The following is a 21,080-nucleotide window of genomic DNA, read 5'->3' as shown; positions in this document are numbered from 1 at the left end:
TATTTACATAAATATATGTGCCCTGCACGAAGCTCTTATCTTTAAAAACTTACAACCTCTTTTAAAGGGAAAATACAACATTTGCAAACATCAAAAAATAAAACTACCAAATCATTTTGAAATACCTTGCTGGACTGTTAGTGAATGACAGTGTAAAGCATCCTGTAAAATCATAGCACCTGGTATACTGTCATTTTCAAGAAAAGTGGTATTTTTGTATCAATTTCCAACGCTGATCGGCCGACCAGCGTTAAAAAACTGGGTTTTTTTCAAATACTGGCCCCAATTGACCATCGCACTTGTTTGCAATCGATTACACACCGATGAACGGGTACAAGCCAGCTAGACTGGTTCCCTGACCTTACAATTCCCCAATGTATGTAAACTGCTCTGTTTCTTCTTAAATGGAGTCAGGGAACCAGACTACAGGAAAATGATTGTTTTTCTTGGTTTTTATAGCATTTTTGAACTCAAAACCTAAAAAAAGTCAGTGTAACTATATTTGCTATATATTTCCAACCCCCAAATTCCATCCATTTCTGAAAATTACAGCAAAAGCAAATGATGTATATTCCCCTTAAGTTCTGGCAGGAGCAATTCATCTACTTGTCACTTTGTGGTTGGTCGGTTGGTCGGTCAGTCGGTCTGTACCTGGAAAATTGACCAAAAACGACCCCCTAAGTTTCCCATAAAATACCAAATTTTAATGTTCCCAAAAGAGCAAACCAAATAAATTAAATACTGTCACAAAAATTTGCTCCGTCAAAAAAAAAAAATTCCATACAAATTCCTAAAAAATAAGTTGAACCCTCCCCGCCCCCCCTGTGACACCCAACAAAAATTTATACAGGTATAATGTCTGTCTGTTCTAAATACGGTAGACCATTCTGTAATCTAGTGCTAATAATTGTCGAATTTGAACAGCGCCCCCTATTGAAATATGGTACCAGGCGCCCCCCCCCCCAGTTTTTTATTTTACCGAGGCCAAGTGTCCGGAAAAAAAAAACCTGTGTACATTTTCAGGTTTTTTGCTGATGAAAACCCCCCCCCTGCGAAAATTCCTGGATCCGCCCCTGTTGACAATGAGAGTACAATGCAGGTACTCCTGCAAAGTAAAGATGAACCAAGACCTAGCTCAGGTGTCCTGTCAGCTGCATATTCTGGGCTCACAAATTGCTTGTTTCCCAAAAGTGGCTAATTTGTAATAGCGCCCCCATTCAATAAAAAATAAAAATAAATTGCCAAAATAGCACCAAAACAGGTTTTGCATAGATCTTTTTTCTCCTGAACTGTTTAACTCTTCTCTTCCTTCTGCCCGCAATTGGCGTTGTATTTCTCCAGTTCTTCTAGGTAGTTGACGGGAGGCCAGCGGTTCTCGCTGATATACTTCAGGTTCTCCCCCTCCAGCGTCTTAAACTCCGCCCGCTGCTTGAAGGCCATGAAGTTACTTGAGATGAAATGAAGACACCATGTGGCCAGCTGGGTTGCATTGTACATCTGTCAAACAATGAACCATGATAACGTCAGTGTGTTATTTGTAACACAACAGAACTTGTAAAGTAAATAGAGATACTTTACCATCTTTCCACTTAAAATCAAGTTGTTTTGTATTTTGTTTCATTCATGAAAATGAAAGTCCTTTTTGCATTTCATCGATTGGCTTATGTCTTCTACTGGGCTTTAATTCCCAGAAAAATTCAACAATATTTTGTCAAGTTCCATTTAAAATTTACTTCGTTTCATGGAACCCACTGTGGTAGCTTCTCGAAAGTTTGACACGGTAAAAAATTAATTGAAATAGAAAACACATTGGAAAATAGGAAAATTGGTCAAAGTGCGCTGCCTCGAGCCAGCCTCGACCGAATTCATCGAGTCCGTAAGGCTCCGGGGCCTTGCCTCAGAGGCAAGGCCGAGGCCATGACAATTGGCCTCGAGGCCAAGGCCCGCCTCGCCTTTAGTCAAGTCCCACGCGCTTATCCGGACACGCGACACACCCAGGATGCTGGCACGTAAAAAGACTAGCATGAGCGGCGAGGTCGCGAGGGCCTTTACCATCTCATGGAGAGCGCTTATGTTTTTCTTTACATTTGTCTATCGATTTGGTAGACAAATTTTCATGCATAATGCATGACATGTTGTGAATGTGTGCACGTCTTGTTTTATTAGAACGCGTGTGGCACGCGCGCTCGAGGGCACGCGCGCGCGTCATCACCTCAAAAATGGCTTGTTGGTGGTGATTGGTTCATATATATCAGCATGCATGCATGCATGATTCATTTTACTTATAACAAGTCAGGTGTGTTTACAAACACAAATGCCCCGCAACCGTGACTGTTTCCATGACATAACACCACTCTAACATATCAACTTACATGTACCTTGGTCAAATGGAACGTTCATTGACAGCATTAGTGTCTTCTGTAGGTTTTATATGAATTAATCCCTAATCCCTATGATCTCAGAATAAATACAAGATTTCTGTTGTTTTAGCCACTGTGACCGTGACCCTTGACCATTTCGACCCCAAATGCGATAGGCTCCTTAGGATTGCCAAGGACAATCCACAAACCAAGTTTGAAGTTCATATGTAAAGTATATCTCAAGTTATCACGCTGACAAAATTTCTTTTGTTTTTGCCACTGTGACCTTGACCCTTGACCTTTTGGCCCCAAATGCAAAAGGCTTCTTACCCGTACGATTTCAACTTATAAGATCTTATAAGATTCTTATAAGAATCTTATAAGATAATCTTATAAGATAATCTTATAAGATAATCTTATAAGATTCTTATAAGAATCTTATAAGATTCTTGTAAATGAGTAAGAATCTTATAAGATTCTTACAAGATTCTTACAAGTGAGTAAGAATATGGTAAGATTCTTATAACATATTTTCAAGTCAGAATTTCTTCTGATAACTTCTTATTGTTGTTGAGGAATTCTTATAAGAGACCAAAGTTTGAGTCAGAATGTTAAGGAATTCTTATAAGAAACCCTTTGAGTAAGAACTTGGTAGGGGGTCTCTATAAGAAACTTTGTCAGGAAGTATTATGTTACATAAGCTGGCTGCTCATGGGCCACAAGTAGGTCACATGACACAGTGACCTTGCATTCCAGAGATAAACAGTCAGTGTGGGAAATTTGAAAACTGCAGTCAGTATTAAGTGCAGCAGTGCTGAGTACACATGTACTGGCTAATGCATTGAGGACAAAAACTGTCTAAAACTTGGTCAAAATTGTGGATATATTCCCTGACATGGCCTTTGGACATACATTTATTGTTCATGTACACACTTCACCTGTACATTACATCCAAAATACATGTGTGCTGGACCAATATCTGGATGGAAGTATCTGGATTGCTGGCAAGAATTGTGAGTCAACACTCTCAAGCTGTTTGCATGATGTTGTGCACTGCAACTGGTAAGTCTTCATGTACATGTACATGCATGGGCATGTATACAATTTAAGGACACTAGGCCCCTATTTAATTCTTTAGGCCCTATGTGTTAATATAACTGTACTGCTCAGACTGCATTTACATGAATCATGTGTCTTTCAAATGACAAATTAACTTAAGCATGGAAAGGGAATTGAAAAAATAGTACAACTTAATGACGCTTAATGCTCAGTGTATTAATTAACTTCTGGTCAAAAGCTAATACTCTAAAAAAAATTCAAACTTTGTTTTTACATTACATTTGTATATATATTAATTAATTTTAAGTATTCTGTTTTCCATTTCAGATAGAGCAAAATTGCAATTACATGATTGTGGTGGACTACATCCTTAAGTCTGGATTACATCCATGACAAAGGTCTATCATCAAGCAGAAGAAATCAAGGCGTCATCAAAGCCTGCATCTCACTGATCTTGACTACGCGGACGATCTGGCCCTCACGGGTGATCAACTGTGATGCTCAAGACCTGTTAACATCTCTCAAGAATGCTGCAGCCAAGGTCTGCATGTTTCTTAACGCAAAGAATTAGACCGAGTACATGCCATCTATGAGGATGAGAGCCACTACCCAATATACACCAGTGACTGCACCTAACTGTGATTTCAGGTACCTTGGGTCCTATGTTGCCGACAGTAAGAAGGACTTCACTCGCAAAGGAATAGTTTGGAGTGCATGTAAGGTACAAGCTTCATAACATCTGACGACCAAGTATAGCACAATCAACAAAGCTTGCCTTCTTCAGAGCCTGTGTGGAGAGCATTCTTCTCTATGGAGCTAGTGAAACCTGGACCATGAAGAAGGAGCTTCAAGATTGCCTTGATGGCACATACACCATGCTTCGTTTGTACTCTTGACTTTTCAGGGAGAACTATATAGCTCCCACATGTGTTGTACACGATTGTAAATTATTGTCCTCTATTGTTCAACATCCCATACTGAATGCAGAAACGAACTGACATATACAAGATTCAGCATTTTGGAAGATGTTAAAGCACCTTTTTTGGAATATTTTACACATCACATGACTGGTTCTGATCACTTTTACTGAACACCTGGTAAAACTAAACGAAAAGAAATATTGTATTCCAACTTTTCTTCTGCAAGCTGTAAATTATATTTGTCCTGAAACAAACTGTAAGTATAAAATTAACTCTTTTAACCTACTTTTTCTGTCCTGGCATCCATTATTTGTTGAGGTGTCATTTATTTAAATATTTATTTCATCAGCAAACACAAGATCCTTTTGTTAGTCATGGGTTTTCATAGATGTTTAGTAACGAGCATGTCTATTTATGATGTAGGTTTCTAAGAAAAGTTTAACAATACTTTTAAAATTTTATAAGATGTTTAACAATCTTGTAAGATTTTAAAAATTTTGTTAAGATTTTTTTATAAGATTCTGTGACTATTCTTATAAGATTGTTATAAGATTCTGGCAAGATTCTTATAAGATTCTTATAAGAGTATTTTGTAGGCCGCGCCGGGATTCTTATAAGAATCTTATAAGAATCTTATAAGAATCTTATAAGAATCTTATAAGATCTTACTAATTTGCATATAAAATACTTATAAGAATCTTATAAGATTCTTATAAGATTCTTAAAAGATTCTTATAAGAAGTTTCTTGGATTCTTATAAGATTCTCACAACATTCTTATAAGATTCTTATAAGATTCTTATAAGATTCTTATAAGATTCTTATAAGAGTATTTCGTAGGGGTAGGATTGCCAAGGACAATCCACAAACCAAATTTGAAGTTCATATGTAAAGTATATCTCAAGTTATCACGCTGACAAAATTTCTATTGTTTCAGCCACTGTGACCTTGACCCTTGACCTTTCGGCCCCAAATGCAAAAGGCTTCTTAGGATTACCAAGGACAATCCACAAACCAAATTTGAAGTTCATATGTAAAGTATTTCTCAAGTTATCGCGCTGACAAAATTTCTATTGTTTCAGCCACTGTGACCTTGACCCTTGACCTTTCGGCCCCAAATGCAAAAGGCTTCTTAGGATTACCAAGGACAATCCACAAACCAAATTTGAAGTTCATATGTTAAGTATTTCTCAAGTTATCGCGCTGACAAAATTTCTATTGTTTCAGCCACTGTGACCTTGACCCTTGACCTTTCGGCCCCAAATGCAAAAGGCTTCTTAGGATTACCAAGGACAATCCACAAACCACATTTGAAGTTCATATGTTAAGTATTTCTCAAGTTATCGCGCTGACAAGATTTGTCCGGACACACACACACACACCCACCCACCCACCCACCCACCCACCCACCCACCCACCCACGGAAGGACAAGGCGGAAACAGTATGCCCCTTCGGCTTCGCCGCGGGGCATAAAAATGAATAATGATTAGCTCCAAGGACATGGTAAAGGCGCTCGTGGCTTTGCCACTCGACTGGTCTTTTTTTCGTGCCAGAATCTGATAGGGCACCACGCGTCCAGGTAGACACGCGTGCCTTGACTTAAGGCTAAGGCCGGCCTTGAGACCTCCAACACTGCTACAAAACAATCAGAGTGATGATATATCAGACAGTTCAAATAATTATTTAGCAGGACAGACCACATACCTGAGCAGTGTGCAGCAGTCCAATGACATCCACATGTGCCTCTGCTATGCTGTTTGCCACAGCTACATCCACACCCTTGGTGATGTACAACTCACAGAGATTCTTCAGTCGTTCTTGGCCGTACCGATCGGCAGCTACCATGATGCCCACGGCATCTCCCTCCTCTATAGGGGCGTGGTCAGTATACAGGTACTCCAAGAGGGCTAGGAAACACTCCGTACTCACGTCTTCTATTCTGATCTACATATAATAACAATGAATTACATTCACTTTCAATTTTTTTTCCCCCTAAATTTTTAACAAACACAGTCATTATTATCTGCAAAAAGGTATCATCATGTTATTCATTTATAAAAACAATACAGTCGAGTCTCGTTATAACAAACTCGTTCGGACCTAGCCAAATTGTTTGTCATATCAGAATTTTGTATTAAGAGGAACATCAGTCCCATTCATTGCGCACATAAATGCACAGTCGGGACCAAGGCTTTATGTTTGTTATAACCAGAATTTTGTATTAACAGAGTTTGTACTAACGAGAGTCGACTGTATTTAAAGTAAAATGTGCAAAGTGAACTGGAAATTGTTAAGAAATTTTGTATAATTTGTCAAGGGAATTTTACATGCAGCCTTACTTTAGGAACTGTTGCTAACGAAAGAAAGAAAAAATAAAATAAGGGCTAAAGTGATAGTTCAGCCTTCCCCCTCAATTAGAATCTTAATCTTGTTCAAGAAGCACAAAAAAATATCACCTCTTCTTTGTTGCTTTCTGTGAAGACGCCACTAAACATTCGGGCCATTATTTCGCAGCGGGATGTAAGCAATATCTTGTGCACAAAGAATGTCTGGTCTGTGTGAAGACAAAAACCCCAGTCATTTCCTTGAGTGAAGTTGTCATACATGTATCTTGTGGTAAATGACATCACACGTAATTTGAAAGATACAAACACATACATGTAAATTAGTACTTGATTAACATTGTATTAAAAAGGTATACGTAGCAATATATGTGACAGAGGGAACCAGAATCTCAGGAATTCTTTTGTGATGGGGGTATGCTAGGTAATAATAGTCTAGGGTGTGTATATGGTATAGGGATGAGGAGGGGGGGGGGGGTGTTACTCCTCTGCCACATATCGTGTTGGGTATATAAAAAGGTATTGACTAGTTCTGGGCAGTATGGGCTCTGTGCACAAGTAACCCTTCAACGGCCAGAAAATGAGAGTTGGGGGAGACCTAGACTGCTTCAGGGTCCTTCATTGAGAACTTTGAATGTATCAATAGTTACGGGGGGGCAACGGCTCTGCTCTATTGACTCCCGTGCGGAGCAGTTGCGTCGACTCCGTATCAACAACCCATGCAGTGTTGACCCACTCTGACTGGAGACTGGGGCTTACCACACTGAGGCACTCAAACAAGGGTCGTTCCGAGGGAGATCGACTCCCGGTATTCCAGGGTGCGTAGACTGGGGTGTAATCGGATGGTTTCCTGCCCCCGGTGCATGGGCAAATTCAGCTTGGGGGCGCCCCGTGAGGGAGGCGGCCCCCATTGCATTTCCTCTCACATCAGGGGGTAGCATCTCGTGGGCCCCGACACTTGTGTTGGTGTTAAATATGTGGTGTGTCTCGGGTCAAAGCTCTGCACCTGTCTCACTGATTGGCGCAACTGAGCAGCGTTCCGAAAGGAATGGAGCATCCATTGCACCTCTGACTATGGCACGGGGCTGTTCCCCAAGGGGCCTGGCATAAGGTGTACTGGCGGGAAAATTGTGGCATGTCCCCAGACGAAACCCCGCACCAACCGCATCGGCAGGGGAGACTCGGCAGCGTTCCGAATGGAACGAAACGTCTGTTGCGCCGCCATCTACAGCATGGGGGGGGGGGGGGGCTCCCGGGGGGACTGCGCATGCGTGGTGTCGGTGCGGACAATGCATGGTATGTGACTGACGCCCGCTCTGGCCTACTATACCCACTTTATTACCCTCCACATTTTTCCCCAGGAGAGATTCAGACCCCAGAGACCAAGCAACCGCTCCCCTTTCCTGGGCAAAACTCCATTGACTATGAGCGAAAAAGGACTCTAATTCGTCCACCGTGATGAACGTTTTGCTTGACATCTCACTAGGTTGGCCTACAGTTTGCGAGACCTTGATCCAGCCTGCGTCCCCGCCGTGTGGTGAGTTGGACACCAGACTGACTCGACCTGGTGTATTCATGGTGAAAAACACTCAAAAGATTTACCTGTTTTTCCTTCGTCAAACGTGGCGAGGCTGCCACCAATAAAGCATCGACCGAATCCTGGGTCCTTACACACAAGACAGGGGAATCACAGACGCAATTCGCAGGTTCTCAAGGCTCTGGGACGTTTATTTCCTCACACTTTTTACTCAACCGGCTCTCTTCTTTTAGCTCATAACACAACAAGTTGCTTTATCTAAAAAAACCCTACTGAGTTGGCGCCGCCCGGCAACGAGTCTCCCTGGCCGACCAGAAGGGGCTACACTGCACGGCTCAACCACTCCCTCTGCCGGCTGGCAATTAGTTTTACTTTGTAAACTTTTACATGTTTGTTTAAGACATGGAAATGGCAAGGGAAAAAGGGACTAGGAAAAGAATCATACAATCATGATAATGTACCTTCGACTTTGAATCTGATATCGGACAATTCCTGATTGTTGAGGAACAACCGCTTGGCTCTCTGTCCTGTCTGGTCATTCAGGAAAGTCCCGATGCTGGGATTCAGAAACTCCGCTACATTCCGTAAGTTCTTGATGACGCTATCAAGCATAGGCAAACAGAATGTGCTGGATGCCATCTGTAAAGCCACTATGTCCTCTGCACTTGCTCCCTCTGGGATGTTGGGTAGATCTTCATATCAGCAAGGGGGTTAAAACAGGAGGGGAGAAATTCTTATTGGTATGGGAGTTTTTTAATCTTTGGAATGTTTGAAATGTTCTCTTGCGGAAACGGCAGGTTCAAATAAGAAACGTACAGTGTTTTCATTTGGAACAATTCCCATGGTGTTTCCGATCTGTGATGTTCTCAAATTGGGCCCAATTTCATGAAGTGGCAAACATGCAACAGACAGTTAACAGTAAGAGTCTTGCCATTACCTGTGTAGAGAAATTCCAAGACATGGCGGAAGGTCTTGTAAGAGATGTCTTCACTGATTGTAACCTGGCTCTTAGGTTTGTCACATGAGCTACCGTCTGAGGTCACTACATCAAGGATACCAGCTAGACCGGCGATCTTGCCCTCGTTAATGTCCTCCCAGGTAAAGTTCCACACTTTGGAGCCGCTTCCTGTATCCTTACAAGAAAGGCAACAAACGACATGCTATTCAAAAATATAATCAAAACCTTCATTTTGTGAGCTATAAAACATTTGTATGAGCTATGTAAAACAAGTACCCCATCAACGGCAAGACAGGGAGAGTCGGGGGAGACCACTGGGAGAGACATTTGGACGCCTAACACTCATGCGAAGACGGTATATTGTGCAAATTCAGAATGAAATAAGTCGTGTCTACTTCACGTGAGACGCGCTCTAACCAGTACCCGAAGGCAGTTTGTCTCATCCATGGGGCTCTCAAAAGTGGTAAAAAAGCGCTCTCTCTTCTTCCTGCATTGGAGCCCATATTCATTGAGTTTTACAGAAATGTACATGGTGGTCTTGTAAATTTGAAATTTGTTATGCAAAATATGAACTGTAGTCATTGGAACTGTGGGCAAATATTTGGTCTGAATTTCGCCATATTTTGAAATCATCCAGATTTGTAATAATCAAATGGGGGGGGGGGTTTATTATGGCAGTATTTGCAAAGATACTGTGCCATTGTGTTCATATACAGAGGTAGATTTTGGAGGATTTAAGAAAGGTTTCTAACAAAAAAGGGTTCAAAGATGAAACACAGCAAACCTGGTCTGGTGGTTTCAGGCCAAAGACAACGCAGAAGAAGTTGGATGCACTACACAGCATCACTTTGTGAGCCAAGATGCTCTTCCCTTCAACGATGAAAGTGACGTCAGAGTAAGATGGCTGCTCCAACGCCTTGCCTAAGTCCCCTGCAATTGTTGATGTCTGGATTTCAATCCGTGGGGCTTCATCTTGAGACAATAAGACGTATATACACAAAGAAATGTATTTAATTATGAAATATGACAAGCACAGCAGGGAGCATTTCAGAGAATATTGGATGACAAGTCAAACCAGAGTTATACATAAAAGATGTTCTTTTTTCCCACTTTCTTGCATTTTCTCATTGCCCTTGTAGTCCAGGTTCCAGAATTTCAAAATCGCTTTGAAAAGTTTGACCCTACACCATCTGCTCCCCTTAATTTCTTGTTTATTTCTGATTCGTGTATTTTTTCTTATGCACTGTTTTCATGATTTTCCAGCATTTGAAAGAAAAAACTCTCAGCTTTTATCTGATATCCAAAACATAAAAATTAACAGATCACATTTTTGAAAACAAGTGAAGGACATATGTCGATAGCAAAATGTTATGTCACCAATGAAATGGACCAAGGGTGAATTTGTACAGGCCCACAGCAAAAGTTCAGGCAATGCTGAATGGAAGTCAAAAGTTGACATGGCTTACATGTCTTCTTACTTGCTGTTCTCACCTAGTGGGGGTTTCTCAGGTGGGAGTTGCTCAGGTGGGCGGGCTTTCTGCTTCCTTCTCCCAAAACCTTTCTTCTTCTGTGGCTTGCTTGCCTCATCAGCGATGTAAACCTGTCAAGGAGAAGGAAGTCCTCATCACTGAATGTAAAACGACAATCTGGACTCTACAACCCTAGTTGTATTCCTATGATGTACCATAAAAGAAATGCATTGTTCCTGCACAATCAATTGCGGGTGGCATGGATGGCTGGTTGGTAAAGTGCTCGCCTCTCATCACCACTGTGGCCCGGGTTCGATTCCCGGTTCGGGTCATATGCGAGTAGAGTGGGGCGTTGATTCTCCGGATTCCCTCCTGCCGCAAAAATAAGCGCTTTCGATCTCTAGCTGTGCTCAGTGGTCGTATGGCGGCAGCCTAAGGCTTCACATGCCTTCAGCTCGACCACGTTTTAGCTGCGTCCTTCACAATTCAGCTTTCCCAGCTGTGAGTCAGGATGATTAGCCCCTGAAATTATTATAATTATTAAATATGCAGTATGCAGTCTCTGTTCTTAAACAAGGGGGGAAAATAAGTAAAGTGTGACCAGCATTAATATTCTCAGCAAACCAAGCTAAATACACCAAAATGCCAAGAAACTGTACTGTGTATGGATTTTAACAATTTTTTTTTTAAATTTCATCTTCAAGGACTCGGAGTACTCACTGCCTTCTCAAAGCAATCCTTTAGGTTCATGTTCAGCAACCCCGTCATCTCAGTGTATCCCACGTTGTGTTTCTTGGCCACCTTCAAGCCCTCATCACATGAGACAATGCGTCTCCGATGGGCACTCCAAGGATAATCTGTAGAACAAAAAATAACAAAATAAAAACTTCAACAAAATGCTTTGCTTGCTTGTAAAAACGATTATGGCAAAATTTCTCACCAACTTACACATGCCACCCATGCCACCCTGAAGGTCTTGGAGGAATTGGTCCTGAAGCATTGTGTGAAGCAGGGTCAGTGATGGATTTTGGTGGACTTGGTCCAGCCTCACGCAGGCATGTACCAGTGAGTCAGTATGGTGTAGTCCTAAATTCACACTACACCAGCACAGTTGCTTGAAGTACCTTCTGCGCCACATCATGCAGCAAGCGCAACAGGCGCGCCAATCTCCATACGAGGAGTTGTTTACGAGAAGTCCTCACCACTGCATAGCCAGAGGGGGGTTTTGTGTTTTAAAAATAGCATTTGTTTTGACTTTTGGACAGAAAAAGTTGATTATTTTTTACAAAAAAGGTATTTTTGGCTCGAGTAATTATCAGTATCCAGACTCCAACCGGTCTTAAACAGAGTGTTTAAAACCAGCCAAGCACACATTTATTACCTTATTGTTATCAATGTCATTTTACTGGTTAGTATCACGTTCTTAGCTGATTTGTGCCTTGCATGTAAACCTTACAAGCCTAAATGTAAGCTGGGTTTTTTTGCGGTGCACTTGCCTATCTTGGTTGCAACTAGAAGGATTGGAATGTCAGGCATGGCATGGCGGATCTCTGGAATCCATCGAGATTCAACATTCGCCAAGGAAGACTTGCACCGAACAGAGAAATACAGATGAAAGACATCGACTTCCTCATGGTTAGGACCACAGTAACCAATCTGGAAATAGACAACATGTGACACCTTGATTGAAAAATGTTGTTATATGACCACTACCACATCCAATTGGTGATTCTTTTTCAAATTGACACTGATATCGAGCAACTGTTACAGGCTTTCAAAGCAGACCCAGATGAAGAAGTAAAGGAACAGTAAGATCAAAATTTCCATAAAAGAAAAGAAAACAGTAGAACTTTATTTAGAGAACAATCAGGACTTTGGAGGGTTTTCAGGGGTAGTACTAGTTAGATTGATATGTCCACACATCATATGCCTCATTAAGCAGGTTCTGTACTCACAACACTTGTATTCCATCCTAATCTAAGCTCTTGGAAGTACAATGTACAGTTGCAGAATTCCTGTGCCAAAGCCCTTTATTGTAGGCTTGCGCGGTTCCGGCGGTTCCGGCGGTTCCTTTTGACGGATTTTCCCATTACAATCAACGTAGAAAAACAGACGAAAATACGTACTCAAGGAGATAGAAACTCAAACAAATGAAGACACGCAGATTGAAAACAAACTCTACTTTAATAATTTGAAGAAAATAAACTCAAGCGGACGTAGGATGGTGAAGAAAAACGCAAGATTTTTCCGCAGGTGAAAAACGAGGGCAGAAATGAGTCATGAAAAAAGTTTTGTGATGTTGTTTACGCTTCTTTGTGACTGCTCTGGCAGCGTTTGCTATGGACTGACCGAACAAGATTTGGAGCAAAACATTTTTGTGATGTTGTTTAATTCTTCATTACTGTTTTGGCGGCGTTTTCTGTGAACTAAGTAAACAAAAGTACCGTTGCAGGTATTTCGAGGTATGGGGTACTACTTTGAGATAAGCCGACTTTGAGGTACATGTATCAGAATTTTAGGTAACAAGAGTTGTACCTGCAACACATGAGTGTCTATGTATCTCGTCTGTCATTTAACTTATGTCTATCATTTAAAGCTATAGTCCATCATTTGCAGACATCCGAAAAGTAACTGGCGTAATTATTGTTGAAAAACATACTTGGTTGAAAGATAGTAAGTGGACCAAACTCCCTGGGAAATTATTCTTTCTGGCAAGGTGTCATTTTGAAGTAATCAACAAAAGAAGGCCTTTTCAAATTTAAATTAGTAGTTTGTTTTGTTATTCGGCGAAGGGCGCGCAAGCATTGGCACGACGCACATGCGCGCGCGGTTGCTATAATTCATCGGATCAGTGCGCGACATCGCGTATAGCTGCAATTCAAAACAATTCAAAACATGATTCAGCAACTTTTTATTTGAAATTGAGATCCTAGAATGCTGTTTTTCTCGGAATATACAGCTGAAGCTGAGCTGAAACTTCATCAGGTTAGTTGTTCAGTATCCTTCATTAGATTTTGAACACTTTTGTTGAACGAACAAAATGCACAAATTACAAATGATGGACTGTATCTTTAACTCGTATTTAACAGAATTCCAAGCAAGTTCTACTCACAGGTTGCTCCGCATGGTCTTTTCCATTTGTGTTGAGTACTGCACTGGTCTCTGTATATGCAAAGTTATGTTTCTGTGCCAAGTTGAAGCCCTCTTCAAATGTGATACAATCATGTTGGGAACTCCCGCGAAGATCTGTAAAGAAGTATTATTAAAAGGGCCAATGTAATTTTTTTTTTTTTAGTTTAAATGAATTTAATTGTGTGATTTCCAGTTTATCAAAGTTTTTGTTTTGAGTAATAAATATGAGAAAAAAATTATAAAGTGTTTTGGGGAAACGGCCCAGCCCATAAAATGGTAGCTTATTAACATGTAGAATTTGCATAATGGTGAGTACATTCGGAGACACCTCAACCGGCGGACCGGCCGTGCAGCATGGTGCCACGCGTACAATCCATGCAGAATCAGTCAGTCGACTCAAGTCGTTGTCAGTCGATTTGTTCTGAATCCAAAATAAATTGCCAGCCAGATGTGTTGCTGCAGGTTGCGGCAACACCAATAAAGATGGCATGAGCATGCAAACATTTCCAACCGACCCAAAATTTAGACGAATTTGGACTGCCAAAGTCCGGCTGACAAGGGCAAAGTGGACAGGCCCGACACCGAACTCAAACTTTATGCAGCGAACCAGCGACCACTTCAAGCCGGATTATTTTGAACCAAATATGTACATCGTCACTTGAAATATCTTCTTGCGAAGTAGGACCTGATGATACTGAGGATATTTCGTCCGATTCTGTGGAGTATGAGCTTCTCAAACTGTCGTCTTCACTCACCATGTCTGAAAAACAATCTGCTGTACGTACACGGATCGCATGCTTCACGCAAGCCGTGACCTGCGGGACTGTTAGGGGCTTATTTGGTGTCTAGACGTATGGTCAGGTACCAGACTATAATGCTGTTTCTTTTTTTGGGTTACCGAATGTACGTCACAAACAGCGCCACCATTCGCAAGTGTTTGAACATGTTAATGAGGGGGCCGATTACATTTACGCTGATTAATCCCAATTAATGTCATTTTATACCATTGTATCACCCCTATCACCAAGGCACATTTTAAATTATCAAACAGCAACTCTCCAAGAAAGGTCTGCATAGAACCTTTAAGTATATTATCATGTTTTTTAAGATATAACTAAAATCAAATTATTCCATTGGAATAAATTCCCAGGTACTCATATAGTGTTTCGGTTGCCACGGGTAGAGAGAAACAATATTGGAGCAAAGTGTCTTGCCTGTGGACAAACAAAATGCTATTTCCATTGCTGGCTGGTGCAAGTTTCGGAAGACAAGCAAAGTTGAAAAGTTACCCAACCCTTCACGTGCCCCTGCAAATAAACATTGTCAGATCATGTTTAACTGGTTCATAGAGGCTGACACTAAGCTGATTAGCTTTCCGAATAAAAGCCAGATTAGCATGATCACTTGCCTATCTTTGTTGCAACAAGAAGAATTGGAGTGTCGGGCATGTGATGGCGGATCTCTGGTAGCCATCTTCCTTCTATGCTTTCAAGAGAAGACCGGTTCTCCACAGAGAAAAGCATCATAAAGATGTCCGTTCCTGGATAGTTCAGAGGCCTCAGTTGATAATAGCGTTCACCCTGCACACACAACAGTGAAACCTTCTTCAAAATACCCTGCATCTGTAAATCATTTCAACCAATATCAACTGAGAAAGGCAAACTGGCAGGAAGTTGGACTGAAGTGCAATTCACATCCAGTCGCATCTGAAAGAGTTAACCATTTGCTCCGTATCAACTTACATACATGTACATGTACCCAGTCATGTTTACACGTTATAGAAAGAAATGTTGAAAGGCATCAACAAAAGTCAAAACAAGTCAATTAAAAAATCAAAATAAAAAAAAGAATTTTGTTCAACAATTTTACTACCTTTTTTTCGAAACACCCCTCTACCTATAAAATGGAGTGTCCAGCTTGCGAGTAAGATGTAAATAAGTCCTTTTATGGAGATTGGCATGTGCGTCACGCGTAATGTGCGACGACGCACAGATGCAGCTGTGGTGAGTGCATTGTGAACTTATGACTATGAAATACTGACTCACTGGTAGTATTGCGCATGCCTACGTGAGGATTGTGAACGTTCAACCAATAAAAAGTTAAAAGACACTGGATTTCATAGCAGTCCACATTTCATGTGACACTGGAAAAAGTGTTTAAGACCAGCCAGCCTTGTCTTTATCGTCCGTTTAAGACCGTGACGGGTGCTTGGCCAATGGGAATGGGTAAACTAGCTGTCTTAGGTATTTATGAATATTATTGATTGACTTATTTTTAATAGGTTCAATATGCAGAACCACCTTGGTCAAGAACAGGGCACAGGGGTGATAATTAGCACAGATATTTCAATAAAACCTCTGCTACTACAATGTGTCCCAATAACAAAGCAACCAGGAGATAACGTACCTGGTTAGATGTGTCAATAACACTGTGAGCAAAAGGCTTCCCTCCAACTACCGCGTTGCATGAATATAGGCTACATTCAGTGGGGATTAACCCCCAGGGGAAGTGATCGATGGTGTAGGAGAGGCACAGGCTGGTCTTGCCGACATTTCCATCCCCAACCAACACAATCTTCACTTTTTTCTCTGTTGGTTACATGTAAGATATCAAGGGAAAAAAGAGAAACATTGCTATCCTCAACCAACGCGATCTTCACTATCTTCTCTGTTGGTTAAGACAAATGGGAAAAAGCTAGTACACAAATAATGACTTTATGTTCGTAAAGTAATGGTAAGAATAATTTCATGGGGTGTCAGATGGAATGTTCCAGTTTCTGAGCCATACATGCACATGTTGCTGAGTGGAATGGAACATTCCATCTGGTCCCTCACAAAATTATTCTTTCCACTGCAGGAATGTCAAACATGCATAATTTGTTTTCTACAACACCTGAATAAATCAAGCTCGGTGGTTGAGTGGTAAGATGTCGACACTATAGAAAGCAGGAGGTTGTTAGTGTTGTGCAAACCCAACCCGAAACCAATTTTGGGCCGGGTCGGTTAGCTATTTGTTCATCATTTCAATATTTTTATTTTTATTTTTTATTTTATTTCAGCCACATCCAACAGCGCAAGCGCCAATAACAGGATGGTTACATTACGGGGTTACATTATGTGCGGGGTTACATACCTGTGGGTAATAGTAATTGAATTTACTTTTGTGACCCCTGACCCACATATCGTCTTTTTATATATTGTCTTCGGATGTTTTCATTTCATATTATGCGTTGTTTTTGTGGCCCCTACACTTACACTTACACTTATACAGTGTCGTCTTTTGTGTTTATTTTGTTTTATTTTGTATTTCGTAGCTTTTATACATTTTTGTTTATTTTTTGTTTTTCATACCGTGTTTGTTCATTGTGTATTGTTTTGGTCGAATAAATAATAATAATAATAATAATAATAATCATTTCAGTCGGATCATTTTGGGTCAGGTCAGGTCGGTTAAGCAATTTTGAAAATGAATAAATAAATAAACCAAAATAAACCCAAAATACCTGAAACAGTTCAGAAATTCACACGGTGGAATATTTATTGCAGTGTCACTGTGCCCGGTATGACTGAAATGGTTCGCAGCCTATCACTCACGGTCTATAACATACGTACACGAAGGTCCACCCATAGGTGACGTTGTGAGTGTTGTACAGTTACTACCGGTTTGTTAGTGTGACGTCATATCAATTCAAACATGCGTACTATGGAAATGGAAGTTAATCCAATGGGCGCAAGTAATCAATGGTGAGCGTGTGTATGACGTTTTAACTAATGAACCGGATACCTGTCATATGAAAATCCGATTCCTATGAAAATCGGACTCCTTTTCCCTATCACTGAAACCCTGGTCACAGGTCACTTTCCCATAATATGATCCTAAAAATAGCATATAATCGTACGTATGCATGCACAATACTACCAATGAGTCCATATTTCATGGAGTCGGATATTCACGATACACCGGCATATGAAGGTTCAGGCACGAAAGCGGACACGGGTCATTTTTCTTGAATTTTTGTCGGGTCGGGTCGGTTTGAGGGAGTTCAGATTTGTGAGTTCAGATAGTATATAAATGTCATCGCTTAATTATTGGGAGTAACGAAACTCGCTTTAATGAATGCAATCACCATCAGCTTTTTACTGAGCTAATGGCAAGCTGTGGAGTAAATGGGTTTCTGCAAGGGTAGAGATGGTAACGCGTTTGATTTAGCCAATTGCACCAAAATGACATAATTGAACTGTATACTCCCCGGGGAGCTGAGATGGTATTTGGAATGTTTCATTAATTGGCCCCATGAGCTACTGTACCCTCATAACAATATTGTACTGCGCCATGATCATCTGTTAGGTTGATACAATGCTACATAAATCAATATTATTATTATTATTAATATACATGAAATGACACAATATACATCTAGTGCAGGTGCGCAGTGCGTTAGGATGATCAATTCAACACCTCACCGATCAGACGATGGAGATATGTATTGTATAAAAGCAGCTACAAAAATGTTGATAAATTTTCAACAATGGAATATTACTTGATCTTTGATTAACCGCATTACGAACTCAACTGTGCAATACTAATTAAGACTCACCTTTGGCATGTTTGGGCATTGTGACATTTGTTGGAAATGCTAATGACAATATTCCTCTCAGCCTTTCAAGATCATGATGGCAATTCAACCTGTTCACAAAGAAACATGACAAAGAAACATGTTCTGGGGGTTATAATTATTACTTGCAGAAATTTCACATATTGACCTAAATTCTAAAAGTTGGTGAATTCAGCCGCAGGTCATGGGAACGCATGGAGAAAAAATTATGCGATCTTTACAATTCGAAACGAACCAAGCTGCATTTGAAGTGGAGATATAGGCCTAGCTTTTCATTTTGTCCCCTCAAAAATTTATCTTGGAAACAGGGGCCGCCATCTTTGATTGAAGGGAGTCTCCAGTGTGTTGTGTAACCAGGGCCCAATTTCATGGAATCCGTAAACGTAAGCAGGGAATCGGCGCTAACGGTAGCAAAAAAAATTGGAGTAATTGCAGAATACCCCGCCACTCGGAAATACACCCCTAAAATCACTGGCTACGAGGTTGGAATCACTGCAAAAGAAACAATTCAAGTCCATTGCCAGCTACGCGGATGCTGCGTGGGGGTCCATTATTTGAGAACGAAGCAACACAAAATGAATGGGAGTTGCTGAAAAAAATTCTAAGTCCAAACCAACCAACCTGTTGGCGGCTACGAGGCTACGGAGTGGGAGTCCCCTTGAATATGCTTGAGAACGAAGCAACACAAAATGAAATGGGAGTTGCTGAAAAAATTGTAAGTCCAAACCAACTACCCTGTTGGCGGCTACGCGGTCACAAAGTGGGAGTGCAATGGATCATGACGCATAGTACATACAAGTAGCGCTGAGAATGTTTATTGAGGTCAATCAACCGTGACCTCGTAGCCGGGCTACGAGGTGGATAGATCGAGTGGCGGGGTATTCTGCAATTGTGCCAAAAAATTATGCTTACTGTCAGCGCATTTCACGGGCGCAAAATTTATTTGCTATGGTTAGCACGAACTGTATAACCACGGCGCATGCGTAAGTGAGAAGTGTGTGAAAGTAAATAAACTGCTTAAATAGGCAAAGTCTAGAAGTCGTCTGCTACACATTTGTCGTGTGCAAACTTGAAAATGAGTAACGAAAAGGAGACAAAAAAGAGGAGGGGGCACCCTTCATTCCTCAAATGGATGTAGCACTAGCTACCTCTTATTAAGAGGAAAAAAGTATAATGAGAAGGACCCTTTTCCCACTGTTTAGCAGAAAATATCATTATCAGCCTTACGCGCAGAAATTCTGCGCTAACTAATTTAAGCACAAAATCTCTGCTTAAAGGGAATATACATCATTTGCTTTGGCTGTAATTTTCAGAAATGGATGGAATTGGGGGGTTGGAAATATAAAGCAAATATAGTTACACTGACTTTTTGGAGGTTTTGGGTTCGAAAATGCTATAAAAACCAAGAAAAACGATCATTTTCCTGTAGTCTGGTTCCTTGACTCCATACAAGAAGAAACAGAGCAGTTTACATACATTGGGGAATTGTAAGGTCAGGGAACCAGTCTAGCTGGCTCGTACCCGTTCATAGGTTTGTAATCGATTGCAAACAAGTGCAATGGTCCATTGGGGCCAGTATTTGAAAAAAAGCCAGTTGTTTCCAACGCTGATCGGCCGATCAGCGTTGGAAATTGATACAAAAAATACCACTTTTCTTGAAAATGACAGTATACCAGGTGCCATAATTTTACAGGATGCTTTATACTGTCATTTACCAACATCCTATTAAGGTATTTCGCAAAAACTTGGTAGTTTTATTTTTCGATGTTTGCAAATGTTGTATATTCCCTTTAATACAACAAGCATGACAAGTTACAGAGACCATGAAACAGATTCTGCGCTTAGGGCGCCCCGTAAGCGCAGAATTCCACGCTTACCGATTCCATGAAATTGGGCCCTGGTTGGGTTTCAGTGCTTACTTTTACCCGACAGGTTCCCTACTCCAGCATTCATTTTATAACTTTTGACTTATTTTGTAAACTCTCGTCGTGTTTGTCATTTCACATGTCAGCAGACAGCAGCCATTTATTGCATGTATTGCGATCATGCTTGTTACCTAGCGCCCTCTTGCGGCCAACTAAACTTTTTTAGCACACCGCGCGCGCCACAAGAATTTTGCCCGCTACTTGTGACTATAGGGCGAAGCGAGCAGGCGAGTTTTACATTCCCGCGCCTTGTTTAAGTTAGATAGCTGGCATTCCGGGCGTTTCGTATAGTTTTCCCGAGGGCTAGGTCCAAAAGAACGTTGATTTCGATCCAACACCTCGTTGCATCCAGACCATGATTTTCTGCGAGCACTTACACTCTCGCTAATAACAATTTTGGGTGCGGGTCTCCCGGCTGTCAGCAGCGTCGCTTCTGCTGCTGTTTCTTCATCGATTTGCCATCGAAAGCCTAGCATGGACGTAGATCATCCAAAGTGGTGAGTAACTCCCTTGTGTGTTATTTAACTTTTTTATGCCTGAATCGTTTAATGCCTGAATCTTTTATGCCAGTCATTTTATGCAACATTCTGGACTTTTGTATATTTCTTTATATTGCCAGAAGTTAAGGCCGTCAAAACAGACAAGGCCGGATATTTGCCTGTTTGCGATCACGACTTTAGCGAAATAATACTTTTGAAATAAATCTGTTTGTCGTGATTTTCAAGTATTTTTGTGAATCAGCTATTCCTCTGTGAGTGGCATG

General features: G+C 41.0%; 1 protein-coding gene across 3 annotated transcripts in view; it reads right to left on the bottom strand.

Moving 5' to 3' along the window:
• Positions 1 to 1,053: 1,053 nt before the first annotated feature.
• The window catches only part of LOC119744720 (rho-related protein racA-like), a 38,647-nt gene continuing 18,620 nt past the window's right edge, over positions 1,054 to 21,080 (bottom strand). Inside the window, exons 1-14 of one of the 3 annotated variants that reach the window (XM_038220796.1) lie at positions 20,270 to 20,423; positions 18,375 to 18,463; positions 16,184 to 16,365; positions 15,186 to 15,357; positions 13,758 to 13,891; positions 12,142 to 12,301; positions 11,366 to 11,502; positions 10,668 to 10,776; positions 9,961 to 10,148; positions 9,156 to 9,351; positions 8,680 to 8,910; positions 6,796 to 6,893; positions 6,044 to 6,283; positions 1,054 to 1,497 (exon numbers count right to left, since the gene is read on the bottom strand). In XM_038220796.1, the coding sequence (XP_038076724.1) occupies positions 1,294 to 1,497; positions 6,044 to 6,283; positions 6,796 to 6,893; positions 8,680 to 8,910; positions 9,156 to 9,351; positions 9,961 to 10,148; positions 10,668 to 10,776; positions 11,366 to 11,502; positions 12,142 to 12,301; positions 13,758 to 13,891; positions 15,186 to 15,357; positions 16,184 to 16,365; positions 18,375 to 18,393 (2,070 nt within the window). In that variant the 5' untranslated portion in view covers positions 18,394 to 18,463; positions 20,270 to 20,423 and the 3' untranslated portion in view covers positions 1,054 to 1,293. Of the gene's footprint in view, positions 1,498 to 6,043; positions 6,284 to 6,795; positions 6,894 to 8,679; positions 8,911 to 9,155; positions 9,352 to 9,960; positions 10,149 to 10,667; positions 10,777 to 11,365; positions 11,503 to 12,141; positions 12,302 to 13,757; positions 13,892 to 15,185; positions 15,358 to 16,183; positions 16,366 to 18,374; positions 18,464 to 20,269; positions 20,424 to 21,080 lie in introns of those variants that run through there. The other 2 variants (XM_038220798.1, XM_038220797.1) reach the window with 2 other exon arrangements.

Source organism: Patiria miniata, unplaced genomic scaffold (genome assembly GCF_015706575.1).
Source record: "Patiria miniata isolate m_02_andy unplaced genomic scaffold, ASM1570657v1 HiC_scaffold_7, whole genome shotgun sequence".
NCBI lineage: Eukaryota > Metazoa > Echinodermata > Asteroidea > Valvatida > Asterinidae > Patiria > Patiria miniata.
Note: the sequence above shows the minus strand (reverse complement) of the source record. Positions and strands in the feature narration are given on the sequence as shown.